This window comes from Mycteria americana, chromosome 26 (assembly GCF_035582795.1).
Source record: "Mycteria americana isolate JAX WOST 10 ecotype Jacksonville Zoo and Gardens chromosome 26, USCA_MyAme_1.0, whole genome shotgun sequence".
Lineage (NCBI taxonomy): Eukaryota > Metazoa > Chordata > Aves > Ciconiiformes > Ciconiidae > Mycteria > Mycteria americana.
The window spans coordinates 1,636,533-1,664,483 of record NC_134390.1 but is presented as its reverse complement, the minus strand read 5'-3'; the positions used below and the strand labels follow the sequence as shown (position 1 = coordinate 1,664,483).

Here is a 27,951-nt window from a genome sequence, read left to right as displayed (position 1 = left end):
TGCCCCGAGGCGGCGGGGCGGGTCCGTGGGCGGGTCCGGCGCGGCTGCCCGGCGCCGTCGCCGGCGCGGAGGTGCAGTCGCCGCTTCAGCCGCGACAGGTGTGCGCGCGGGACCCGCCTCCCGGTCGCCGCAGGTGCGTGGGACGGGGGGGAGGCAGGACCGCCGGGCCGGCGGGGGGCGCGCTCCCGCCAGCGGCCCTGGCAGCGGGGCCGGGGTGGTGGGGGCCCCGCCAGCGGGCGGCCGGGGCCGCCGCGGGGCTGTCCAGAGCGGGACCCGCTCCGGGAGCTCCCGCCGGGCGCTGGGCCGCGGCAGCCCGGTGGTGGGGTGCGAGCCGTGCGGGGTCGTGTCGGTGGTCGGAGCCCGTTACCCACCCCAGAGGCAGGCTCGGAGGCGGGCTCGAGCTCGCCCCTCTGGGCTGCCCCGCCGGTGCCCGGCCCCGCCGGCAGCGCCCGCGGGGGGCACCGGGGCTCTGTGGCCTCGCACGGTCTGGGGCTGAACGGGCTGGGCTGGCGGCGGCACGCCGCCGGCGTTGTGCACCGGGGCCTCGGGGACTCTGCTGCTCAGCCCAGCGCCTCCGTTGGGGCGGGGGGCGCGGTGCCCCGCTGAAGCGCGCGGGCAGCGGCAGCAGGAGAAGCCCGGTCCTGCCGCACCGCCGCTGCTCGCAGCTCGGTGTGGGTTGTCGTCGGGAAAAGGTGTTTTAGGGGCACGCAGCTCCCGAGGGCGTGTGCGCAGCCACGGAGCCCCTGAGGGGAGGGTGCGCGCCCACCCCTGCCTTTGCTGCCGGCGGTGCCGTGCCCTGCGCCGATGCCCGAGCTGCTCTTAGGGATTGAGTTGTGTCAGCAGCTTGTCCTGGTCTGCAGGCGCTTTAACCATCCGTAAGTCAACCGGTTCCCCTTTGGGGCAGGTGTTAATAAAAAGGTTTTCTGTCAGGATCTTTCCAGATGTATGGACTTTTATTCTACTGTTAAACTCTTGGTTAAAGTTATTGGAGGTCGATTTGGTGCATTACAGCGGCTAAAGCATAGTCCCTCCCTTCCTTAGCGTCTTGCACAACTCCAGATTCCCTGTCCCCTCCTCCGGACTCCATGCCGTCTTCAGCATAACCTGTCTCTATTGCAATATGCAGAATACTCACGATCTCGTTTAAATTTAAACACGTACAATAAAGGACTATTTCCTGAAATGCCTTGGAAGAAATTATTCAGAAGGAGCAGCAAAAAAAGTGGAGAGATGCTTGAACAGGATGAAACTATAAATGTATGTTAAAGCGCTAAGAATGTGGAATGGCGTTCAAAATGTGGGAGCACAAGTTTCAGGGCATCTCAGTGTTCTGTTTGGTGTCTTTTCTAGTGCCTGAGATTCCAGATATGCTTCTTAACTTTCCCTTTGAACATCCTGGCAGTAGCTACTGCCTTTATAAAGAGATTTTTGCCAAAACTGGCCTGATTGTCTTAACGTACTTGTGGCTTTCATGGAGAAAATGGTAGGGGAACTGAACAAAAACACGATGGGAGAAAATGCATCTACAAACAGTGATCGCTACAAGCTGCAATGGAATGCTTGGGCATCAAAACTGGGCTTATTTTCTGCACAATTAAACTAGATTTTGTTTTCTCAGTATTTCACTGAGACTGCCCTTCCGTGTAAGGTGCGCGTCAAGGAGCAATCTGTTATCTCTGCCAAGGAAGGCTTCTAACGAATGCTCCGCTACTGTTTCCTGGGCAAAACTGACTCTGGATTGTGAAAAGCAATTTAAACTGCAACGTGGGGCTTCAGGTGATCTCCTTTTGGCTCAAGATTAATCGTAAAACAAAGTTTAAACTGTAACATTACATGGCTGATTCAGAATTCTTTTTTAACATGGACTTATATTTTTCAGGAGTAAACTCTATCTGTAATCTCTGCATAGGTATTCTGTGGCTTTATTAAATCTATATGCTAAATGTTTGCTACTGGGCATCGACACCAGGGACTACATCCTGTAAGCACAGAAATGCGTGTTTATTTGCATGGGCAATATGCTTTTTAAAAAGGGAGAAAATCGAGCGTTCCTCATATTCTGATTAGATCCTTTTTCTTTGTGGATGATCATTTGTGCAGTTGGCAAAGACTGGTAACTATTTTAAGCCAGCCAAAGGGAGAGCATCCTCCTGTTAGTCCGGTCTGGACATAAGTTCGCAGGTTAATAGAAGAGGGTAACTTGGAGATGCAAAATGTTTTCAAGAAAGCCTGCATTTCAGAAAGTAACTCTGCAGTCTGAGTTTCTCTTGCCAGTTGGAAGGGGCAGTGGATGCATTTCAGAGACTGCCTTAAGTGAGAGCTGGGAGTCTGAAGCTGCAGTAAGCTGCAACTGGAAATGTAACATTGATAAGCAGTTTCAGTGTGTTTCAACATCGCAACAAAAATAGCGTCACTTTTCTTGTTTGCCACGATAGTTCAACCTGTAGATCTGAAAGCACCATCTAAATCACTGTCTTGAAAAAACACGTACTGGCACGGTGTGTCATTCTCTCCATTACATCAGGTGAATTAAGGAATGTTAGAGAAAGTCCCATTCCTCCTGTCCATATCCACCAAGACAGCAACGTGTCATCTGCTGCCTGTTTTATCTCTACGCAGCAGCAGGGTGCAGCACTAGAGAGGTTCCTCTGGTTCCAGCACCAGCCGGGCACTTCACAGAGCCAGCGCTCCCCTTTCAGCACTGGAAATTGCTGAGACTCACAACTCACAAAATCAGTGGGACTCTGCTTGCTGCAGCTGAATTCTTTCGGACTGAGGCGTGGCAGAGTCCCGAGTCTTTGTCATTTTTAAGCAGCTGCATTATATGCCTATGAGCATTTCAGAAACGTGGTCTTTCCTACGTTTGATTGACTGTTTATATTGAGTTGCCTTAAGGTGCTTCCATTTACAGTGTAACTAGTGGTCAAGCAGACCTGTACTCGGGCTTCTAGAGTTCTGTGACTTAATGGTGCAAATCAGTTAAAGAAATTGAGGGAAAATAGGAGAAAGAGATCAGCCTGCCTGATGTTAGCATTGTAGGATCAGTTAGTGCACTTGCTACAGGCATTGTGTGACATGAGACCAGGGATAAAAGAAAAGAGGAAAAAAGGAAAGGCGTTGCCCTACAAGCTTTATTTTTGTCTTATCAGAGAACTCTTTAAATTAATCTCCCCTCTTTTCCTCCTCCACAAAAGAAAACTAAGTATGTAAAAAAAAAAAATCTGATATAGTCTTGTTGGCTTCTGTGGTGAAAAGCTGTAGAAAATCTCTTCCCGTTTACAGCAGGACAGGGTAGTTAAAGCTGTTCCTTTAGGTAAGCGATAGCTATTGCAACATGAGGTTTACAGCTGCCTCTGTGAACAGAAGACTCATTTCAGCTCACAGAGGAAACGGCTGCTGCGTTAAGAATGAACGCCACGAGTGAATGAAAAATGTTTGCATAGGAATTACATCCTCTTAGGTTTCATAACTCAAGCCTTCTTACATAAATGCCAGCACATTTGGTTTAGAAACCAGAACAAGAGGGGGCATATTAGGGCTTCCTGGAGCCCATGTGTGTATAGGAAACACAGAGCTTTGCATTAGCATCCTCTTCAATCACAGCTTGCTTCTTACTCTGGCTTACGGCTTATCTCTCACCCCTTTCATTATGGCTAGTGTTTTTATCAAGGGCACCGTCTCAATGGCATCTGCAGAGGAAATTATAATTTTAATCTGACGCCCTTTTTTTAAGTCAGTTGATGGACAAGATCCTGAATGATCAGGACTTAGTGGCACTAGCATGCTGGACTTAGTGGCACTAGCGTGCTGGACTTAGTGGCACTAGCATGCTGGGAGCACCCAAACGGTGACTTAATATTGAATCACTTTGTGAAACTACTTTTCTGCTCACATAATTCACATTGACTGACACTGTACTTTCTTCTTGAGCAGGTATTTGTGGTGATAAGATGGAGCCTTCCCCGTTTAATAGAAGACAATGGGCTTCACAGTCTTTGAAAATCACTGCGAAAGAGCTTTCTCTAGTCAACAAGAATAAGTCATCAGCTCTTGTGGAGAGGTTCTCCAAGTAAGTGCCGTGAGGCTGCTGAACACAAGCTGTGTGTGTAGGTTGACAGCTGACACCTTGAACAATGACAGCTTCACTGACAGTTGCTTTGCTGCTTAAAAATAATATAGCTCTGTAGGCATTTAAGTTTCTGGTTTAATATGTGCTAGGCAAAAGTTTTTCCAGTTGCTGACATTATATTGTTCAGCAATCAGAATTATAATATCTTTTTTCTGCTGTCAGAAAATAAAGTAGAACTTTTTCTGTCAAACTACCAATTGCAATTTGGTTTTGAGGGCAGAGTATTGGGATGTAGGCAGCTATTGCCATTAGGGTTTGACTTAATCAGAAGTGGTCTTTAACTGTGTAAGTGTGAACTACATAGGTTTCTCTGCTAACATGGCATTTCCTGCCTGGTACTATAAAAAGTTGCAGTAATGCTTTATCAGTTAATTGGAGACCAGTTAGAAATGGTAGTTCTGTCGACTGCGGGTGATAGATGGAACCCTCCGGGAAGAGTTCCGTCAGAGAATTTCACAGTAGCTATGTTCTTCACAGTTGTCCCCTTCCAGATGTCTCGCAAAACTTATGTAGAAAAGGAATATTACCCTTCCCTTTTCTCTGAGAGATGGATGATGGGTTACAGTCTAATCGTAAAGTAATATTTGATACACTGAGAAAGCTGAGTGGTGGTAGCCTGTACATGTTTTCTGGGAAAGCTTTTATTTCCTTAAGGAAATATATAGACTACAGCTTGGATTTCAATGGGATTTGGGCAACCAAGTCTCCTAGGCTATTGTATTAATGGCATAGCAAGGTTTTGGAGTATTTAAATCAAGTGTGGGAGAAACTTTATGGAGTCTATAGGGGAAGGATAATTGCAATCTGGACTTCACACAAACATAGCTGTTTAAGTTACTCTTTAAGTACTCTGTCCTAGGGAGAAGCTGCTTGCTTTGACTGCTCTTGTTAAGGTAATTTATTCACCCATTGAAGCTTCATTACAAAACCTGGTCATCTTGCTAAATGTTGATAATCCTTTGAAAAGGGCTTACTGGAAGTAATCCAAACTGCTATTCCTTAATCAAGTAGGGTCCCTCTACATAAGCAGTGTCAGTTCCTTGGAAAAACACAGTCCTACTTACTGGCTTCATCAGCACTGACTCTCACAGTGAGGAGCATAATTTTTCTAAATTGCTGTTCCCTAAATATTCCTTTGTGAAAACATTTTTTTCATCCCATATAGTGTTTAGATTATCAGTTTTGTCAGGTCAGAGACGTGCAAATTGCAACAGCAGAGACTTAAACAGTGTGCTGTGGTGGGCTAACTTACAGAGCGAGTGTTGTCTGGGACTCTTCAATCCTTGTTTGCTTTCCAGCGTGGTACTTTACTTTCATCCCCATGTCTCTCTTTGTTCTTTGTTGCTTCTTCCATTATTGATCTCTCTTCCTCCATAAACTTACTTTCTCAACATGGCTCGTTCAAATTTTTGAACCTTTGTAGTACAAAGACATAGGTTAATATGTTTGTATTGATTAAAGAGGGCCAGCTACACTCCTCTAGCAGCTTTCAGTCTATACGGTAAATGCAGCTTGCAGAGCAGAAGTAAGTAAGGGTGCAATTTGTCTACTCTCTAGTGTAACAAGAGGAGAAATCTACACAGGAGCTCACCATTCACAGCAGGAAAAAAAAAATCAATTGTTATAAAGAAAAAATGAGTAATAGAGCAGGTATCAGCACGTAAGAATTTTTTTCTTAGAAGGAACTGAGCCCGTGATATACAGTAGTTACTGGTTAGATACCAGCAATTATTTAAAGTCTGAAGCTGATGACTATTGTGATATTAGTGTCTCAGTTACTGCCTGTAACATATTCACAGTTGTATGAAAAGTAGAATTCCACAGATCAGAACGACAGAAACATCATTTGTCCAAGCAGACGTTGGGTGACATTTCTCCCCTTTGAAAAGCAGAGCTCTATTGACAAGTGGCAAAATTTGTCTCATCTGACTAATTTGTGCGTTTCAAAAGCAAAGTGCAATCACCTTGCGCAGTATAGCAATCAGCACGGTCTGTGTGCTCCTAGCTGTGGAGGTACTTATGCCCAGTGGAGTGGTGTGCAGATTGCTGGGAGTTTTCTATAGCTTCTTAAAGGACTTTGATTCATGATCCAGGGTGGCTTATCTTCAGAGGGCTGTGATTACTGTTTCCACTGCTGGGATGGTTCAGCTGCTCATGAAGCAACTGCTGAATTGGTGCCGTTTACAACCTAGCATAGTAAAATCAACTGGCACTTATGTAGATTTTCTGCGTATGCCAAGCTGTAATTTGTTACGGTTCAGCAGCTGCTGTATAAATAGCTGAGTTATTCCTGCAAGGGGGCACAGCAGACAGCTGGGTGGCGGAAACAATACAGCTATTCCAAGGTAAACGGTCTCTATTTGAGAATCAGAGTGCTTAGGTAATGAAAAATATTAATGTATGCTATTATTGTAAACTGAATGACTTAAAATGTGTCTATCACTTTGCATTGTTCTGGTACTATTTGCTGCTATTTTTCCAGTCTCTGGTTTTATTTGATAGGTCTGGGAAGTACACAGAATCCTTGGTGGGGAAAAAAAAAATCTCAACTGTCTCTAGGAGCATTCAGTATTCTGGTTAAAAACTGTTTGTGGTTTTTTTTTTCCCCCTTTCTTTCCTCTCTCTCAAAGGTATCAGAAAGCAGCTGAAGAAGCCACTGCTGAGAAAAAAAGAAGTGTAAGTATTTGTGTCCTAGGCAATAAGTAACAGCCTGCAATCAGAACGGATCACCTACATGCAATGTTTCTGTGACAGTTGATTTTTGGAATATCAAAGTTGCTGCCATGTGTCCTACAGAAAACTTCGCTTAGACATAGTGTTTGCTTTTGACTCGTTCCCCCTACCCTTTCCCAGTGTGAATGAAAGGAAAGAAAACCAAGTGCCTCGCCCAAAGCTTTATGTTGAATCACCAATTCGCTCCTAAGCAAAAGGCAAAACGAGTTAACCACAACACATGAATATCCGCCTCTTTGTTCTTAGCTGTAGGCAGTTGTGTGGTACCTCTGCCTTTCTTAACTGAATGTAAAAGTCTGCTTAAAAGAAGCTACCAGCCTCTCTGAAATCTAACGTGTGTATCTTTGATAGCTGTACAGTCCATGAAGGGGGATCTTCTCTGAAGTGGCTTACAGGTTTCAGAATGCCCCCGGATGAGGGAGAGCCATCCTTTTTGGCTCTGTCACAGCCTTGCATTCCCTTCTGTAAACTACATTGCACTTACTGTTTTGGGGTCAGGGGACACTGGCTGCAATACCAGGCACTAAGATTGCAGGTCTTCATATGAGCGGATCCTCAGTTTAATTTTTATTTAAAAAGACCAGCAATATTTTCAGGATATATAGGTAAGTCTTTGTTAGACCATGCTGCCTTGATCTCTTTAATGCTTGGGGAGTCATTCTTTTTCTGTTTGGGATATAGGTGTGATAAAATAAGCATTCTAAAAATTAGTCTCCGGTCTTAAATTTTCTTCATTGCTTAGGTGATCAGGGAACAGGCAAGTCCCAAGCCAGAATGACTTGTGTTTATGAAGTCTGCCAGGACTCCATAGGTGGCATGTCCAGGGGTGTTCCTGCAGAAACCTGCTGTGCAATTTTCAGTACTTCTGTTGCATTACAACATTTGCCTCATAATTTTAGTACTTTCTTTTAAACACAGTCAGCAAGCAAGCTGATCTTTTTTGTAGCCTAGGTGGATTCAAGTTAATTTGCAAAGCAGTGTTCAAAATGTGACCAGAAGAGTAATAGGGTGAGAGACTTAAATCCTAATATAGCTGCTAATCCTGTTTAATTCCTGTAAGCCTTGCAGCCCTGTTCCACTTGCAATGAGTTTGATACATAGCGGTCTCCATAAGGGAGAGACAGCAAAAATGCAATGGCGGCAGGTATGAGATTTAAATGAATCAAACATGGTCTGGTCTGTTACTCTGGGGAGAGGTAACTACTTGTAAGCGAAACTAGTCTGAAAAGCACTTGAATAGGAGGGAAACTACTGCTCCACACATTACAGTGGTAAGGCAGCGCTTGTGACTTGTGTGCATGTTTCCTGCCGAGAGCTTTCAATGTATTGAATGAAACAGAAGAAAAATTCTAGCAAATGATCTGGTATTTATAAATGGGAGCAAAAAGACATTTGTTGTCAGTGCTTAGCTTGAGCCTTACGCTGCATGGTATAAAATACTGAAGACAGATCTCTGGTAACTAAAACGCTACTGTTAACTGATAGTAGAAATACATAACTCCAAAAAAAGTCATGTTTTCTGAAAGCTAATCTGTAGCTTTTTGGAAGGCCTACTAATTGTTGTCTTCTGAACCACCTGGGAGACACTGCAACATTTGGCACACCACCCATCTCTCCTGTGGCTGCTTTTGCTATTGTTTGCTTGTTCTAGGAGTAGAGACCCTTGTTGTGTGGATTTTGGTCCCCTTTCCTTCATGTGTGGATTCAAGCCTTTTGTGTGTCATTTAACTCATTAGAGCTTGACTCCCTTTTTCCTTATAAGGCCATCCTGTTTGCTCACTTCCTGCTTTAGCTCCTGACTTTTCTCTTCTCCCCCCTCCTTCCTTTCCTATCCTGGATGCTTTCTCCATGTGGCACAGTTGTAACTGTTCACAGCTGTCTGAAAAAGCAGAGGGCTGGGATCAGTACTGAGCCTTTAGCTTCCTTTTGCATAGAAAGGAAGTGCTTTAATGCTTCATCAGGCATATAACTGGAATTAACTTCTTGTTCTTTGTAGAACACAGAAAATCTTCCCCCTCATTTTAAAAGGGGGAATCTGAGTGTACTAAAGAAGAAGTGGGAGAATCCAGTGCTGGGAACGGAGTCTCGGAAGGAAACGCTGCGGAGCAGCTGTGCTGAGGTTAGGCACAAGGTCGGCAGCCCCGGGCTCGGAGTCGGGAGCAGCCCTGCTTCTTCCCCAGACGCGGAGCAAACCCCGGGGGCTGGTGCTACATCTGACGCCCAGGCTCCTTCCAGCACCCCTGGCCAGCTGCAGTGTCCTGGTGGTGACAGCAGAAGGTTTCAAAGCCACTCACTGGAGAGCGGTAAAATGGAAAACTGCCTGAGAGAGTCCAGAGAAGTGGAAAAGCCTGAAGCCAGTGAAAACAGGGACTCTTCGGGGAAGATCGAGAAATACAGCGTTCCGCTGAACAAACTCAAGATGATGTTTGAAAAGGGTGAAGCGACTCAGACCAAGGTAAGGATCTGTCCCTTCAAATCTTAAGAGAAACTAAAACTCTGCTGCCTCTTGGGCATCAGGAAAAGTCCCTGGAGGGAGTGGCTCCAAACTATTGACTCTGCAAATAATTGTATTCATTGTTTTAGTTGAACCATAATGTAGCTGGTGTTAATAACTTACTGGAGCTATACAAATATGTGCAGAGTGCTTAGATTTGTGGCTATTTGTGATCACTCATTGGAGATGTAAAACGCATTTGCTTGTGAAAGGGGTACAACTTAAGAGAAAAATAAGTATGGAATTTATTAAGTTTTTTTTAAAAGCAAGTTGGGATTGTTTGTATCTTGTCTTTAGATTAAGATGAGTTATGCAAACATGAATTGTGTAAAAATATATCTGTGTATATTTATATATATATATATATAAAAGAAAAAGTAACTGTTTGAAGTGAGCTCAACAATCTCGGGCAGTTACAGTTGGGATGGAAGTACTGCCAGAGTTAAGAGGGCTTTTTTATATACATATCAGTCTGTGAATCACACATATGCACATATAGAGAGCTACATATAAGCCCCGCGAAATACTCCCATCTTTTCCTTGCTGTTCTCTCATCTTTGTATCTTAACAAATGTTTCTTATCGAAAAAAAATCCTCACGGGGAAAAATAAGCAGAGATAGCCAGACAAGCTCCTGCCTTCACTAGTTTTGACTTGCAAATGCACAGGGCTTGCATTTTCCTACAACTGCTCATGAAATCTGATCCTGCATGTGGACTGCAGACTGTGTGTCCCCGGGGAGAATTGCTTAACTAGAAAATGAGTTGCATATGCTAGTGACTTGCAACATAGTCCTGAGGCCTTGATGCTGGTGGATTTTCCAGTTTTCTCATAGTTTCCTATACTTCTGGCTTTGTTTTACTGCGGGTGGTTTTCTTGCAGTATTGAGTAAAACAAACAAATTTTGTACAGAAGTTGTTTAAATATGTAACAGTTAAGGGCTTCAGAGGAGCACCTCTGTGTTAAAGTGAGTTTTGGGTCTGTATATAGTAATTTCACAACTTAGATTTTTGTAGTCTTTGTCATGATGTAAGGGCTGCCCATACTATCACGTCCATTGAAAGGGCGGGCTGTGGAGCCTGATCTCCCGATAGCACTTCTCTGAACTCTTGCTGTAGGATTAATCAGTCAGGATTCCACAGGAAAGTACCGTTTTGCAGATGGGCTTCAAGTAACTTTATCTTAGCCTGGGGAATAAATTGTTTCGGAGCTGACTGAATCTGGAACTGATAGTTCTGTCAAGCTTAGTAATTCAAATATTGTTGAAAACCAATTGAACACAGTACATACCATACAGTAGGTATGAAACTATTCAGGTTAGGTTCAAATTATGTTCCTATTCCAAGTTAGTCTGGTTACTTTTTAATTTTAGAAGGGAAAAGGCAGGAAGTCCTCTAAAGTTTAAGTGTATGGGGGGAGGGGGTGTCTTTGTCATTAGAAAGCACTATTGTAAGATTTCTGGTTCTGGGAATTTATCTGAGGACTGGAGGATGATGTCATGCAGTCACATACAATGAAGGATAGTTAGGCGCTATGGGGACACAGATCTTTTTCACTAAGGTAGGAGGCAACTACAGCAAGGGTGCAAGTTTGGCTAACCGCAAGCTCTGCAGTTGCCTCTTCCATTTATGCTTTTCCTGAGCTCTGTCCATTGATAAACCCTGGTTTAAGTGGAGGCAAGGCTTCAGCTGAGAGATGGCAATTTTCATTGGTATTTACTTCAGTCTTAAGGTATAAGTGCTGTCAGAGCTTTGCTGACAAAACATCTGTATAAGTAGCAACATGGCTGTAACTTCATGGCAGTGAAGATAAAACAACTTGCCTGGTTGCTGGGCAAGTCTCTGGCAAGAATCCAGATTAGAGCCTGGATTTCCTGACTCAATCACCCACTCTAAACAAACCTATTCTCATTTTCAGGGTTATAAGCAAAACCTCCTAGTTTATTCATTCATTCATTCAGATCTTGCTCTGTCTTCTGCAATTTAGATACAAAGCAGATCTTTTTTTATTGCATCTTCATGGAAAAAAATGCTCTAACCACGTTAGAGGCAGGCATGTCGGTCTAGACTGGTTCAGCACTAAGCAAAGACTGAACATCAGGTCTTTTATCAATATCAAAGAATTCTTCCTGTAAGTGATAGCAAACGCATACAGGAGGAAAATCAGAAGAAAAGAAAGAGCAAGCAGATCTGCAATACTTCTTAAAAAGTTGTCTCCAAGTTGGTTTGTGTTTTTCCTTTAAGGCAAAAACTTAGTCTTGTGTAGCTAACCTTATGTGCAGGGTCACATTTGACACAGGATATAATGAAATAGGTGTAACTTTTATTTGGTCTTTTGCCCAACAGCTCTTTGTGCCCCAGGCGAAATGCTGTTAACTCTGTTTGTGGTACCTCTTTTGTCGTTGCACTCACCTCTTTTGTCTTAGAACCTAGAGGCTTTCCAGACATGAGGAATATTTTATCTCATTTTGCAAGTAGCAGAAGCTGTGGCATGAGAATTGTGGCCCAGCCAGGGCTGTAAAGGGAACTGAGTGGCATGGGCATAAGGCTGGGAGTCAGGGATTCCTGCACACGAGGGGTGTTACCTTCCATGAGCCCTAATCACCCTAATTACTTGTGGTTGGTCAGTCTATTGATTGTAATGGAGAAAGTCCCTCATCTTCCCTTTGTTAAACTTTTTTTTCCTATTACTCTGCTTTTTTTCCCCACAATATAAAACTGTTGATATAAAATCTACACAACATTAACTTTGTATTTGTAGGTTTTAGTACTAGGATGTGTACAGAGATATCTCTAAACTCTAACTAAAGCTTTTGTGTTTTGGTGTCTTGGAGTTTTACTCTCAAGATCCAGGCTAATTGTGTTATATGACTTATCTGTAGAAAAGTTCTTCAGGTGAAATTGTAATACCTGTAGATGTGAGGTGGCAAAGAGGACAGGAGGAGAGGAGTGGCAGGACTGTGGAGGTGATTCAGTTGACAGTTGGAGTACTCATTAACTCAGTCTGTTTTAGCTGGTCATGAGATGGCTGCCTCTGATAATTGAACTTTTCCTGCTGCAGTGGATTCCACAGCAAGGTGGTACAATGGGGGGAAAGCTCTTTGCTCTTAAGTCAGAACTCGCTAGCCTTCAGGAAGGTCCTACCGAGTCAAGGAGAAGAGTCTGTTTCTGATGAATATTGAATCCTTTGCTGCTGGTTAAAATATGGAGGTTTTTGATTGCTTGGAAGAAAACCTTGATGTTGCATGTGTGTCTAGATGAGGTGCTGGACCCTGATCCAGAATTCCTGTTGGTGGTAGTTACCTGAACACTTGTCATAATTGTTTGACAACACACTGGCCCCTTGCCAACTCTTATTTAGAGGTTTAATTATTAATTTCGGCGATAATTGAGAATTCTTTGTCTTCTCCACATGAGGGCAGTTCAGCATGATGTTACTGGAGAAAGACTATAGTGAAAATAAATTGAAATGAGATTCTGACACAGAGGAGAATGAGAAGAGGCAACCTGAACAAGTTTCCAATCTTGATTTCTAACTGTCTTTTTCTCCTGAAAAGTGCTGATGGTTTTTTTCAGTGAGGTTGGAATCCCAGATGCTGGATCTAAATTACTTGAATTAAGACCTTTGTTCCCTAGTAGTGACAACTTCCTTACGCACTCTGCTGCCAGTTAAACTTCCCATGTGTCTATACTGCAAACTTGCTTTTTCATTTGTAGCTTTGTCACTCCTGCTGTGTGCAAGAAAATGTGTGTGGTGCCATATTATTACCCCCCCACACCAAAGAAATTAAAAAACCCCAAACCTAGGGCAGCAATAAAAAGTCAGGGGTTTCAAGTGGGCTAATAAACATGTTTTCTCTTCTGCATCCTCAAAGGATCTTGTCTTCAAGTGTATTCTGCCTACAATGATCTTCTTTGTATACTAGTCAAAAGCTAGACCCTTTGAACGACAAATTTCTGAATTGTAAGAACTTCAGACTTGTGGGCTCAAGGTGACATTAAAGCGGACATAGGCTGAATAAGAATCATCTAAGGATAGTTTGCACAGAATGAGGAATCTGCAAGTCCTTACAAGTGTGCAGACACTCCCAAACTGAACCTATCAACACAGTCAATGGAAGGAAAAGACTTGTCATAGCTAAGCTCTTTTCCAGTAAGAAAAGTTACCAAAGTCTTAAACCACAGAAATAGAAAATATTTCCCATGCTAATGGAAAAAGAGGTTTTCCAGCTGCATTTTCCTTTCCTGGTAAAGTTGCTGTTTTGTATGCCAAAGCAGCCTGATTTTTCACAGTGATTATCTTACAGTGCAGTTCTGTTAAAATAAAACTTTGGAATTTCCTTCAGTTTGGTGACCAGCAAATAAGAAACTTGTTGGAAGTTGGGGGGTGGGGGGGGGGAATGTGTGGTTGGAGCATCTTGCCAAACCTGCCTTCTTCCCTACATTAGCCTCAATCTTAATTTCCAACTGGCTCTGTGATTTAACTCTTTGTAGGGAGGGAACAAAGATCTATTACCTTCTAGTATTTTATAGGCTGGCTTTCAGCTGTGAAAACATCCTATCTTGATGAAGTCAAATTAAAATCTGCACTTCATGAGCATTTGTCAAAGCTGCTGAAATTTCTTTTCACAATTTCTTTTATCGAGCATTCGATTTTGGGGAGTTGGTCTCAACAAACGAGTATCAAATCTGACTAAGCCAGCCAGAGCATCTGTGTGGTAGTGCTACAAAACACCCTGTCCAGCGCTGCATTGCCGATAGTGATTATCCTGGATATCTGAGAATATTTATCTCTAGCACTCTCCTGCTTAAGCTTCAGCCTTATCAGACCTAATTAGGGAATTATTTTGTACCAAATGCATGAGCTATCCAAATCAAAGCAAGTAACTTCAGATAACTTTTATTATAATAGTATTTAGTCTTCTTTCTGTTGCTGAAAATCAATGCAAATTTTTGATAGCTCAGTCCTTTCATCCTTTTTCTGATTCTAAATCTTCATAAAATGACCTTGAACATTAGCTTCAAAAGAAATGGTATGAAATGCAAAAATCTAGACTGAAGTTTTGTATTTGCGGTGGTAAATGCCTAAAAATCTGATCTTTGTGGTTCTCTGACTTTTCAGCAAAGATGGCTAGTCAAAGGGCATCTACAGACCTCATCAAGAAAGTGTTTTCCAGGTGACAAAGGGTCAGGTATTCTGTGATCAAACTTTATATTGGTTAAATAAGATGTCACCTGCTAGACTTGTTTATTCCAGTAAAGCAGATTTGCTAGTGACACCTGTGCATCTTAAAGGATTATACGCAACAATCGTTGCTTGTCCAGGCAGCTGATAGGTGGGTCTTGTCTCTAACAGGTCCCTAGAGACCAGAGGAAGACAGGAGTCGGTAGGAGGATTTCTGAAAACAGCCTCTCTTCGGAGGACTTTGATGTTGGCCAAGGAGAGAAGAGCCACAGTACATCAGGTCAGTAAATCTTATGGTTTGTGTTTTGTTTTGGTTTTTGTGGGTTGTTTTTTTTTTTTTTTTGGGGGGGGGGGGTGTAGTTTCTAAAATAAAACTACTTTATACAATACAATGGAAATAATTTTTGCCTTTCAGAACTGGAAGGAAGTGCAGCCATCTTCCATCTGTAAAGTCCATGCAAGCATTGCATTTAATGAATTAAGTGTTGCTGTGAATTTTAAACCATTATACTCTTAAGCACGGGAAACCAAGGCATGGGAGATAACTAGCAAGTTAAAGAATGGAACCCTTATTTTCCCTGTGTCTTGATCCGAGGAGAATCCTAGAATGACTTTTAATAGTCAAACTAATTTAGAAAGTAGTGAACAGACAGCCAAGACAGTATGCCTTCTTCCTTCTTGCTTTAATTCTCATCCCTCCTACCTTGTCCAGACACGGTAACTACAGCTAGCCTTATGACTTGAGCAAAATTTATGTATTTTTCATATGTTTGGAGGCTCTTTTCTAACAAAGCATTTACAATCTTTTGTGTTTTCAGCCCATGGCTTATATTATATCTCACTACTTAGTGATGCACATTGTGTCCTTATTTGAGCAATACTGGAGAGAATGGCAAGAACTACTTACATTTACTTATTGTCCCTGAGAGGGGCCTTAATGATTCGTACAACTTTTTAGTCATTCAAGGCCACTAGCTAGTGAAAGGTCGTTTTTTTTTATCATTCTTTATTGAACAAGTAAGCTATTACTGAAGACCTGACCATTATACAAGGAAGTTAGACAGCAGAGCAGTCACAGGAGCTGGCTTTTTAAACCTGTTTGGCTAACATCTGACAGCAAAAATGAAAGGTGGATGGCAAGTAATGGGGCATAGTTCTGCGAGTCAGGAGATTTGCACCTATGCAAAGGCTTAAGCTCCCAAATGTTTCTTTCCTCTAGAGATAAAAATGGATGCTTCAAATGATCCTGCGAGACTAAACTGAATTATTTCATAACATGTTTGGTCTTGAGATCCTTATCTGTAACATGTCATGCGATAAATTATTTTCATGGAGAAGGTGGAAGTGGCAGGTGAGACTTCCTTCCTCGCTTCCCATGTTTTCCCCAAAAGACTTTGACAACTATTCCACTACAGGAATGATGTATATTTCCATTTAGCCACTGTAGCAGCTGCTTTCATTTGACAATAACAGCAGAACAATCTTCAATGTTAAAACTGTTGGCACTCATTACTTCTGAGACTGCTGGCTGGACGCTGCATGTGGTGAATATGCTACTTCTGAAACTAGCTGGATTAATTACGAAACTTGGAGCATAAACCTTTGACTGAAGCATTTCTGTGCTCTTCAGATCTGGAATTTCTGTGGTCTTGGGAGTGGTGAAGGGATGGGATTTGTAAATCTTTCGGTAGACAGGTCTGCTGGTGTTCCTGAAAGTTACCCTTTATTCATGTAGTTCTTTTTCCAGGGCATCTTGTAGATACTAGTCCAGCACTCAGCCCAGATAAGGCGGAGACCAAGAAAAGCCTGGAGATGCCTCGCTTAACAGAAACTTCAATAAAGGATAGGCTGGCAAAGTATCAGGCAGCTGTGTCCAAGCAGGGCAGTTCCACAGGCCTCACCACCACGGTAAGTCTGTTCTTTGGCTTGTGTAGAAGTGAATTTTTGTCCCAACCTGAGACTGGAAAGAAGATCTTATGGAAACCAGGCTTTTTGAAGATAATGCCATCTTCTTTTGAAAATAACTTTGTGCCCATAGGAGTCATTTCTAATGAAGCGTTGCCTCTACATGCTGTAGGAAGAAATAAGTATTTGCATCTTCTTGGAATAATCTTGAAAGATTTCCAAGGAATTAATTGCTGGCACCCTGACTGGGGTCCTTCTGAAACATAGCTGACATTCTTTTTCTTTCTGCATGTCTGTAGCTCTCTGCATGGTTGTTGTTGTTTTTTTTTTTAAAACCAAACAACCAACCAAAACCAAACAACCAAAACCAAACTCAATTCTGTATTGTACATTAGCTATAAGCTGGGGGAAACTGAGGTACAGTAAGATGGAGCGACTTTCAGTGTCATACAGTGCCTAGAACCTGGATCTCTTGGCCTGCAGCTTTGGGATCTCTAGTCAGTTTTCCTCCCTCTTGCTTTTTACCTCCCTTCAAGTCTTCTCACCCATTATCGGAATCCAATTAGACTCTTGCAGTGAATGAACTTGTGCCAATTTTGCAGATATTTCATCAGGAAATGAGCAATTAATGAATCATGGTAAAGTATTGCAGCTGAAGAGACTGCAAGAATCTTAGCTTTTGTTTAAAAAGTGCTTAAGTACATTTGCTGGAACTGTCTGATACTTTTGCCTAATGATGGGAACTTTTATTGCTTAAGTATGACTTTTATTAACCAGAGTAATAAATTTAAAGAAGATAGGCCTTTTTAAGTTTGGAAACTTGCACTGGTAATAAAAGCCAAAAATGATGGTTGTAAGCTTTGGAAGAGCGCATGCTTCCTGGGTATCTTTGTAGAGAGGCAAAAGTCTCTACCCAGCTGAAATGATTTCTGAATTTCACATGCAGTGTGGGTCTAATTCTCCAACCCTTGGGAGGAAAGTCGAGTAAACTTCACTGCATGAATGGAAGATAATTGCAGCCAGTGCAACAAATCTGATTAACTGTTAATTGCCAATTTCTGCATCCTGTTTCTTTCCTGGATTCAGTTTGCTAGATTGCCTCTTCCAGTTTGTGGCTCAGAGCAGTAGCTGATACACTAAATTATGTCCTAATGGCATGAGATTTGCCATAGATGTCCCTTGAGACTCTTGTTTGCAAATCCCCAATGCTATCTGTTTGAGTGTCAGTCCAGCCTGATGCTCTTAGGATGTCCCATTTGGCAGAATCTCGTTCGATTTTGGCCTGGCACATCGACAAGGGCAGCACATAAGACAGAGCAAACAACGGTTTCTGAGGCCAATGTTTGCATTACTTCTGTGTTCCAATAGCAGCCATAACTCTTGGATATTCTCCTTCCCTGCTGACAAAGCAACTAGGGCTCTTTTGATATGGTAGTGTGGTATTTGTACTTCCCGTCTCTTAAAATGTGTCACATCTGTGCTACAAAGGAAAGCCATAATCTCTCTTGGGAACAACTATTTTGAGGGCATTGTGGTGTAATTAGGCCTGGATTAAAACTGATAGACACTTTTACAGTTGGTTAGAGTAAGGGTGAGAAGCAATCGTTTCTATGCATTTCAAGTGATACAGGAAGGGGAGGGATAGCTGATGGACAGCATATTTAGAGATCGATACATTAAAATTCTAACATTCAGTTACATACTTATTAGACGTGGTTGGTTTTGTGCAGACTTCTTTACAAAATCCGGTAAGACGCTGGTGCTGGCATTTGGCTGTTTCTCTTTCACGTTACAGAGAAGATGCCTTGTGAAAGGCATGAGTCTTTCTCCAATTATCTTGTATCCTGTGGCAATGAAAGAAACACGAGGTTTCACTGGATTTTATTTTTTTTAAGTCTGAAAGATTCTTTTATGAAAATCTTAAGTAGTTTTGTCAAGAACAAAAATCTTGGTAAAGAACAGAATTAGGTTTTTGACTAGTATTGAAGCAAAGGTAGGATTTTATGTCGAATTGTATTTTTCAATTACACAGTGCTTTAGATAGTGCTTGTCTTGAAATACTTGTAATTTCAAATGAAAAGTTAACATTTCTGGAAAAGGAAGATGTGGATTCAGCAGGGGAAATGAGAGTTGACTTTAAACAGGAATCTGGAAGTAGAGAAAAGAGGTTGTTTAGTAAAATGCTGGCATTACGTCCATAGAGTATAGTAAAATTCTACAGCCCCATCTTTTTTCTTCACTAGAATGTATTGCTTACCAAGTTTGTATAGATTTTTATGCCCCTTCCTTTAATTATCACTGTATGTACTCAGAAAACAGTTTAAAAAATTTTAAGAAAAATGGAAAGCAAGTACTTTCCTAGGGGAAAAGAACCTGTCAACTTTCAAGTGCTTTATTCTATAGAATGAGATTCAAGCCAGTGAAAGTGAACTCAAGAATTACAAATCTGAGCAGAAGGAGAATATGCCACCAAGTCTTGAGGACTCCATTTCCTATCAGGATGGGGAGAAGGTAAGATGCTCGTGCTGGTGAAGATCAAGGACTTCACTTTAAGTGGAACTAGTTGTAGAAGCACAGCTGATATACTTGTTCCACATGCCATCTAGAAATCGAATATGAGCAGCTGATGCAGATTATTTACATGCTGCAGAATTCCTGATTTTTTTTTTTTAATTATTTTTTTAGACTATCTGAATTATAAGCTAGCAAACTTCTGTGGAAGACTTTTAAGCAGTTGTAGAGACTATCCAGAGACAAATCTTAAGTTTTCTTGGAGAGTTCCCCTGTCTTCTCAGTAATTACATGCCTGTAGTGTGGCAGAATCCTTCAATATCATACTTATGTATTTTCTGATGGCTTCAGTAGCTGACTAGAGCTGAAACCTCTGACGGTTTTGTGGGGGTTTTTTGTTCTGGTGGTTTTTTTACTTTGCCATTAATTTTTGATGAAGCCACCTAAACTTTTTTGTGTCATGTTCCCTAACTGTAAAAAGACGATTCACAGCTAGGTATTGTTTGTGGTTTGGGTTTTTTTTTTTTTTTTTAAATAAAACAAAAATGAAACACACCAGAAAAAAAGCCCATGAGAAGCTTTGTGTGACGCAAGTAAAAGGAGTTTGTCACTGTTTCTTCTGCATTTAGTGGCTAAATTTTAAGGTAACTGAGAATGCCAGTTTGGGTTTGTTCCTGGTTTTGAGCTTCAGCTGTAAATTGAGACTAAATTACTCTGTGAATTAGAGATAATAAAGCATGCTCAAGCATTTGTATACTAAACTAGGGGCAGCAGACAGGATAAAAGTAGCTGAATAATAATTGGGGTACTGTGTATTCCAGCCATTCTGAACACGTGGCAGCCTAATGCCAGGAGAGCTTTTAGAGCTTTCCAGCCTTCCTTGGGCAAGTGGCCAAATTGTTGCTTTCAGCTGTTCCTCACAGACAGCTGAGCAGCTTCATGTTGAACTGGTGGAGGCTGCTTTTTGCTAAAAGGTGAGTTAATTAAAAGAACACCTGTTAAATCAGAATACTTCCCTGTTGTTGAATGGAAGATTTGAATAAAATTTCTTGTATGCAGCTGTAATTGTGAAGTTACTTGTTGAGGTGTCCAGGTGCAATAAAAAACCTGAATAGGACATTGTTTGAGAGCCAGGACTGTCTGTTTGAAATGACATGATGAACTTTGGAAATAAGCCTAATTAAAACTACTAGTAGTAAATGTCAGAAATGGGAATCCTCTGGCAAAAAGGAAACAGAAGAAACTTGCTAACCTTCTCTGTCATTTTTCACACTGAATCCATGAAAGAGTTAGTAGCCAGACGTGTGACTGTTTAACAGCCACAGCACATGCTGATGCACTTCCCAGTATACTAGTGTTATAGTTATATTAACATACTCTGGTCTACTGAAAAAATATGTAACTTGCTTCCTCATTACCTCATTAATTTGCAAACTTCAGTTGCTTGCAATGGACCTTCCAATCGCTAAAGTGAATTAGTGATGATTTGCAGTTAATCTTGTTACAGTACTTTAGTTTCTCAGTGTAGCTATATAACTATTTGATTTAATAGCAATAGTGCTAAGTTTAATAAAGAAATATACATCGAGAGCTTTATCTGTAACATGTTTATTATCTGAAACTGGTTTATATCCAACTCTTCTAAAAAGATTTTTTTTTTTTTTTTTTTTAAATATTAATCTGTTTCTGAAGGAGGATGAACAGGATAGGTCCAGGCATGTTTGTCCCAACCTGGGAACAGCAGACTTCTAGTTCTACAAAAGCTTTTTTAAAATTCAGCTGTTCTTTTTTCTTTTCTTTTTCTTTTTTTCCCCAAAAGCACTGTCTTTGCTGAATGTTTAAATGTCATAGATTTGTCAAATGTTGGAGGGAGCTGTGAGATTTCCAGTAAACGTGTACTGCTTGGTGTCAAGGGATTTCTAAGTAAGAAAGCCTGGGCGGTACATCAACAAAATCAACACAGATTTCTGAAAACTAATAGGTAAAGGTGTACAAGCTGCAGGTGTTTGGGAAAACAAAAATATGATGTTTGTGTGTGTGAACACTATGGCAGATGATCTGAATGTTGCAAGAGCTGTAAAATTATGAGGACGTCTACCTTGTAGCAAGGACTAACATTCTTGGCGGTCAGCTGGACTCTGCCTTGTGCCTTACAAAACAAAAAGTAGCTTCATGTGCGCCTCAGTGTGGCCAGTGTCTTCCTGTTTAAGTGCTTACAGTGTCAAACTGCCTGTTGTGTTACTCGGGCCGTGATTATTCAGACTTCAGAAGGTCAAAGGTGCTCACGGTCTAATATTCTCTTGCAGGTTTCTGTAGGTGAGAACAGCTTGTCTTTCCACTCTGATCTTCTAGAGGACGGCAACGGTAAGCACCCGTTCGCCTGCCTCAACAAGAGTAAAGCACATGGCTAAGGAAAAGCACTAACTCTGCCCAGTTGTGTGTAGGATGCTTACGATTAGTCCTGTCAAATGATGAATTTGACCCAATAAAAACCTGTCTTCTACTAAAAATCTGTCCTGTGCTTAACTCAAACTTTATAAGAATTTCTTTCAGGTTTAGCTGTTCATTTGCAATTGTGATTCTAAGACATCTGTAACTCTTGTTTGCTCTGATTGAACACATTTAAGTGTAGTTTCCTCACCATTTGGACTTAAACTTATAGCTCCGGCAACTACTACATCAGTCAATAGGCTGAAGTACTTATTAATGCAGGGCAATTACCAAGTGTCTTTGGTGTTGTCAAGCAATAGACAGGTTTCTATTCAGTAGAGTATGTAAGCACATTCTCATGTTGCCTTAGCTTTACACCTAAATTCAAGCCCACACGTGAGCACTTTGCAGAAATGAAGAACAGTTCCTGAAAGTTAGGTGTTGGATCCCCAAATATTAGTTTCCCTTCTATATCAACTTAACTTTCCTGGTAAATAAGAAAAGTAGAATGATCATGTTTAAGTATCTAGATCTAAAGGTTTAATAGCAGATGTTCAAGAAAAAAATGTGTTGGCCTTTAGCTGGTAGGATTGCTGTTTGATTTTACGAGCATAAGCTTTCCATGGTTTTAAAGTCATTGTAATTACCTTTTTTTTCCTCCTGTGCTCCCTTAGTTGGACAAAACTTGGAGAGCAAGACAGAAGTTCAGAAACCTGTCAGCACAAAGCAGCAAAACTTTGGTTCTAAACCAGCTGGCCAGACAGACGCATCTCTGCCAAAAGCAGTGAAGGTAAAGCAGCTATTTATTCTCAAACACTGGCGATGGTTAAAACCAACTAACTTCTCTATTTAATATTGAAAAGCCTTAATGCAACCAATGTGGTCACAAAGGGTCTGGCAGTAACTGTGTCAATACCTATCTGCCCTTATCAGACTGTGTTCATGAGGGAACTTTAATTCAGAATGGAAAAGCATCTCAAAACTGCCAGTTTTTCCTCAAAATTTGAGTTGCTTGCTGGGAGTTGCCCTGCTGCTGTTACACAGCACGCCCCTGCGGCAGAGGCAGTTTCTCTTCAGTGTAGGAAAAGGGGTTTGAGCAGGGGATCGTATTGGGGCTTGTCTGTGCCTCTTGTAAAGTCAGTGCTCCTAGAGACTGGCACTGAGGTCCTGATACTGCTCTTCAGAGCCTTTAGTAGGCTGGGACTTGGCTTTCTGCCCTCCCCTTCCAGCTGTTCCCAAGGTAACTGCAAGTGGTAGCAACTTTCTAGTAAGGGCACTGTGGTGACTGACTCCACAAAGACAGAGTTTGGCATTCTGAATAGTTAAGTCCATAATGTTACATTTTCTTTAGCGGGAGCTATAAAGCATAAAGCAGATGGAGAACTTCTCGGATAGGAATGTATTTGCTAATCTTATTAGACACACAAACGGCAGTGCTGAACATTTTGATCACACTGTACTTTCTTGTCACGTGTGCTGTCTGGAGTTAGGATGCCTGTTCCCTGGGCTGCCACAGACTTCCTGGCTCACTCCTGAGGAAACAACTGTGCTTTTGTTGTTTTCCCCATCTTGGAGAGCAACAGCACTGACCTCACGAAGACCAGTGAGATGTGGCTTCCTAGTGTTCTGGAGTATAAATGCCAGTATGCGAAATTAGAGCTGCCTGTAACGTTTTTGTAATCTCAGTCTGTTACAGCATACAAGATGGACACAACCTGTGTGTCTTGGTCCTCTGTGCTGTCTCTTTATATTACTAGAACCATTGTAGTCCTCTACCTTGTTACTGCTGTAGATGCTGCACTGCCGAGATAGAAACCCAGATGCTATTTATTCATGTAAGGTTCCTTTTTGTCTCTTCCAGCTTCTGTTTCCTGTTCTTGGTTCCTAACCTCTACTCCTGCCTTCTGCTTCCCTCCTAATGTGAGCTCAACTCTCAGCTTTCTCTCAAGTTCTTTTATATTTACTGGGCCTCACCTTCCTCCTGTAGCTCCTATTTGTAGTATGCCTGGAAAGGAATTTCTTTCTCTTCACATCCCAAAACGCCTCTCCATCAGCCATAGGGCTCATTGTTATACAAGTAAGTTCCTCCTCTTAGATGGGGACGTGCATTGCAGAAGCACATGCCAGCCACCGTAATGTCATCTTGCAAGACTAAGCTTTCAGGGAGAGTTACTTTTTGATGGGCAAGCAAATTGTTGCTGCCTTGCTCCCTGTGGCAAGCATGGATGATTAGATTTTTGTTTGCATCAGTAAACTCTGATTTTTTTTTTTTGAGATTTCATTTAGTGATTCAAAATTCAGAATTTGTATGCAGTTTTGGCAGCACCTAGAAATTGTGGATTTTTTTTTTTTCCCCAAAAGAACTCTGAACTTTTGTTGGTCAAGCTGTCATCATAATTAGAACCTTAATCTTCTATAACTTCAAGCAATGCCTTAACAAAATTGAAATACCTATTAAACTGGAATTAAATTGGCAGCAAACTTTATGGTTGTGACAAACTGACTTCAGCTGGCTCTGTCTTCAGCAATCTGTCCCTCACGTATTGTAACTTTCATTGCCTAACCATTGTTTCTAGTCTGTTATAAATAAATTGCTGTAATTATGTCTTCCTGTGACCTTCCTGTTTTTTCTTTGGCCATCATATTTTTCCTTAAAGGTTTTTAGTAAGTTTGTAGCAGGTAATTCTTTGTCAAAGAAAAGCTACAGTATCAATGTGTCTGTGCAGACCCATGGTATGGAGCCTAGGCACTCTTTTACCCTGCTGCTACAGTAGTTGTAATCAACATGCGGCCCGAGACTGCCAATTTTTCAACTGTAGGTTATTTAATTTTTCCTTTAAAGTGTCTTCCCTATTGGCCAAGCTTTAATAGATTCCAAGAAGTGAATGGCATCAAGTGACCTTTCTCATGGACAATGTACTTGCTTCCTTGATGCTGTCAGAAAACAAAATCTGAAATCGTTCCCATACAGCACAGCAGTGACACTTGACTCCTTAGCATTTAAGTTTACCCTTGCACTAAGCTCTCAGGAAATTCTCTTAGTGAGCACATAAACAATTTTAGCTGTTTAACCTCAAAGCCCTGCTCACTTTAAGTCTTCAGCAAGTTTGAGGGCTGTGTGTCTTGAAACCTGAGTATAGTTTCTTTGCGATAGAACTGGAATTGCTTACAAATGAAGTCAGAAGTGCTTCCTGCTGCCTGCATCTGTGCTGAGACTATTTCCCCCTCTCTGAGAGGAGAGCATTTAGCAAAAGTGGATCATTTCAAACTATTGAGCAGCCTGTTCCACTCCTTCCCCCTCCCACCCTCTACCTTTTATTTCGAGGTTATTTCAGCTCTTTTTCTACACTATTTTTTTTTATTTTGTTAAGTCTCATACTGACTGTAGTCTACCTGAATATTTCTTCATCATTTTCCTATAAAGAAAAATTGAGGTTGCAGAAATAGATTAGACAGCTTTTTGGGAACTGGCTCAGTCAAAGTTGTAACTGAGTTCTAGTATTTTCATTGTTCCTTCTCAACCATTGCTCAACTTGTGATTCTTCAGCTGTGGAATTCACTGGGGCAAAATCTTGGCTCACTGTCAAGCCACAGCAACCCTGTGGGCCTGCTATAGCCTCTTCCTCACTCATTGCCCACCAGAACCCACTCTACCATAATTAGCGTTGAGTTGCAGAAAGTGAATTGCTGCAATTTTTCTGAGAACTCTGGAAGCTGTGCATGAACCCAAGCCAAGTTCCCTAGCAGTTGATTCATTTTCCAGTTAACAAGCTTTCTCTTCTTCCCGTAGAAATTTCAGTTGCCAGCAAAGGAAACCTGTGTTGGGTGTCAGAAGACTGTGTACCCGATGGAAAGGCTCTTTGCCAACCAGCAGGTGTTTCACATCAGCTGTTTCCGCTGTTCCTATTGCAACAGTAAACTCAGGTAAACACTCTGCTTTTGGCTGCTGTTGAGGAAGTGTAGCTTTCCTTTTCAGCAGCTGAGTAAGATGCTGTTCAGGTTTAGCTGAGCTGAAGGCAACCATAACCCAGCAAATTGGAGAGGTGCGCAGGAGTGGTAATGCAGCCCTAGTTCTGCCAGTGGCTTTTGCACTTAATGCAGTCTATTTTTAAACTCTTAATGTAATTTTATGTGGGGAAAAATATAATGTCCAACTTTGTAAAGAACTCCTGGTGCTTGAAAAGAGCACCGTACAAACTCATGAAAGCTGTAAGCTTGTATTTTCTAAACATGTTGGAAGACTGAAATTGAATCTCTTCAGTAACATAACTAAAATATGCACCCATCTCAGTGGCTGAAACACAGAATGCTAACATTTGACTTCCTATTTTCCTGAACAGCCTTGGGACATACGCATCTCTGCGTGGGAATATTTACTGCAAGCCTCACTTCAATCAGCTCTTCAAATCTAAAGGCAATTATGATGAAGGCTTTGGACACAAACAACATAAGGAATTATGGGCAGGCAAAACTGAATGTGAAGAACCCCTGGAGAAAACTGTCCATGGTGTAAATGTGACAGAAAGTCCGCAAAGCTCAGGAGTAGAGGATGCCCCAATTGCAAAAGTAGGAGTTCTGGCAGCAAGTATGGAAGCAAAAGCTTCAGCTTTGCCTGAAAGAGAAGAGAGACCAGCAGAAACAAAAAAGCTCAGGATTGCCTGGCCGCCTCCATCTGACCAAAGTATTCAAGGAAGTGCCTTAGATGAGGGCATCAAAGTATTCAAACCCAAATGGCCCCCGGAAGAAGAGATTTCCAAGCCAGATGTGCTGGAGGACGTGGATCTGGATCTCAAAAAGTTGAGAAGATCTTCCTCGCTGAAGGAAAGAAGTCGTCCCTTTACAGTAGCAGCCTCGTTTAGAACAGTATCTGTTAAAGGCCATAAAACAGAGAATTCATCTTCTCCTTCTAAGGCAGAGAGAGACATGCTGAAAAGAAGTGAGGAACTGGAGAGAGAGGTCATGGTAGACAAAAAGGAAAAGGGAAAGAAGGTTGAGAATAGGAACATCCAAAGTGCGGAAGAGAAAAATGCAGAGGAAGAACAGGAATTGTCTGGTAGCAAAACAGTAGAGCATAACTTTGTAGAAAATGGCCAGGTGAACGCAGATACAGATGAGGAAGAACACACTATGGAAGAGCAGGAAATTCCAAATGAAGAATTCCTTGAACCAAATTCTCCTAAGCATTCCAGCTTAGCCAATGTCGTGACTGCTAAGGAATCATCTCCTAACCAGAACCGCAAATCCCAAGATGTTGGTTTCTGGGAGGGTGAAGATATGGAAGATCTATCTGTGGAAGAACAGATCAAAAGGAATCGTTACTATGAAGAAGATGATGAAGAATAAATTGGCCTTTTACTAGAAAACTTGCTGCAAGGTGCTGGGCCTTTTTAAATCGGTGTTTTTAGCTTTAACAAACAGCTGTCCTCCATGAAAGCGATGCTATACTGCACATCGACATTAAGGGAATCCTGTGTACAAATGATCTCAACTAGAAAAATACTCTGGAAGCCTGTAAAGAGTATATTTAGGTGCATGGAAACAAGTATCTGGCTGTGGGATAGCTTCAACAGGTAACCTCTGTCCACAGCACGAGAACAGAGCTGTTCTGTCTTCCTACTGTCTCATCCTTTTTGAGCTTCAATACATATTACACTAACAATTTACGGAATTTCACTGTTTTCACAATGGTGGTGTGAAACAGGCTTTCTGTAATACACTACTTTTACCACTACAAATGCTACTGCAGTGCTTAGGGACCAATTTCAAAGGGACTTTCTGGCCTGCTTTAAAAATGGTGACTCAATGCACTTTAATACATGTAAAGGGCACAACTGGGATTTTTTTTTTCATAGTAAAAACATTTGTTTGTGCGTAGTATCCAACAACTAAAGCATCTTAAACTGAGTGCAGCGTGCTTTTCTTTCTCAAAACTGCCTGTGATCAATTGAAGACTCCCTACTCTCTTTATTTTTCTCTGTGCAACTGGAATGGTGTGCCCATTGCTGGAGCATATGTATTTTAGTGCTTATCCAGGGGCTGTGCTGACTGACAGATCTCTTTGAGGACAAGTCAACACTTTTGCAGTAGCCTGCAGGGCATTACTTTTGCATTTCATATGCATTTGAAGTGGGTTTTTTTGTTTTTTGATTATTTTCTTTTTTTTTTTCACTTGTTCATCATCATTCATTTTAAACTGCAGATAATAGTTTTAAGGCCTTTTGACAACTTTGAAATCCTACTTGTATCAAGCTGCCATAAATCTTTTCATTATGGCTGTGAAATTATGGTGCATTGCAAAAATCTCTGGAATAAAACCACCTGAACAGTGAAACTTTCTGATTGCTAGCATTGAAGCTTAGTACATTTTTAAACTTGACTTCATTTATTTCACAAATAATGAAATCTTGAACGGTGGAAGGAGGATGCCCTTTTATATTAGCTTTTATTTGTACTGTATTCTCATGAGAATTAGCTCTTAACTATACTTGAGGTGTAAAATATTCTGCTTTCTTAACAGTCCTGCTAACTACAAAACCTTCAATAAAGTTTGGTCATTTACATTAAAA

General features: G+C 41.6%; 1 protein-coding gene across 3 annotated transcripts; it reads left to right on the top strand.

Annotated features, from left to right (window-relative positions):
- Positions 1–26: 26 nt before the first annotated feature.
- Positions 27–27,951, top strand: LIMA1 (LIM domain and actin binding 1). 3 transcript variants are annotated; one of them, XM_075525707.1, is made up of 11 exons: positions 27–133; positions 3,934–4,069; positions 6,760–6,805; positions 8,859–9,317; positions 14,711–14,819; positions 16,287–16,447; positions 18,848–18,955; positions 21,262–21,319; positions 22,060–22,175; positions 25,176–25,309; positions 25,726–27,951. In XM_075525707.1, the coding sequence occupies exons 2-11, from the start codon at positions 3,951–3,953 to the stop codon at positions 26,726–26,728; spliced, it is 2,313 nt and encodes a 770-aa protein (XP_075381822.1). In that variant the 5' UTR covers positions 27–133; positions 3,934–3,950; the 3' UTR covers positions 26,729–27,951. The 3 variants fall into 3 exon arrangements, with proteins under 3 accessions (XP_075381822.1, XP_075381821.1, XP_075381823.1); XM_075525706.1 differs by having other exon boundaries at positions 16,275–16,447; XM_075525708.1 differs by lacking the exon at positions 18,848–18,955 and having other exon boundaries at positions 16,275–16,447.

Excerpts from the sequence above, each read along its gene's own strand:
- LIMA1 (XM_075525706.1), top strand. The coding sequence starts at position 3,951 with ATGGAGCCTTCCCCGTTTAATAGAAGACAATGGGCTTCACAGTCTTTG. Across the intron at positions 9,318-14,710 it reads GTGAAGCGACTCAGACCAAG|GTCCCTAGAGACCAGAGGAA; the intron begins GTAAGGATCTGT and ends TGTCTCTAACAG. Across the intron at positions 16,448-18,847 it reads CCACAGGCCTCACCACCACG|AATGAGATTCAAGCCAGTGA; the intron begins GTAAGTCTGTTC and ends TTTATTCTATAG.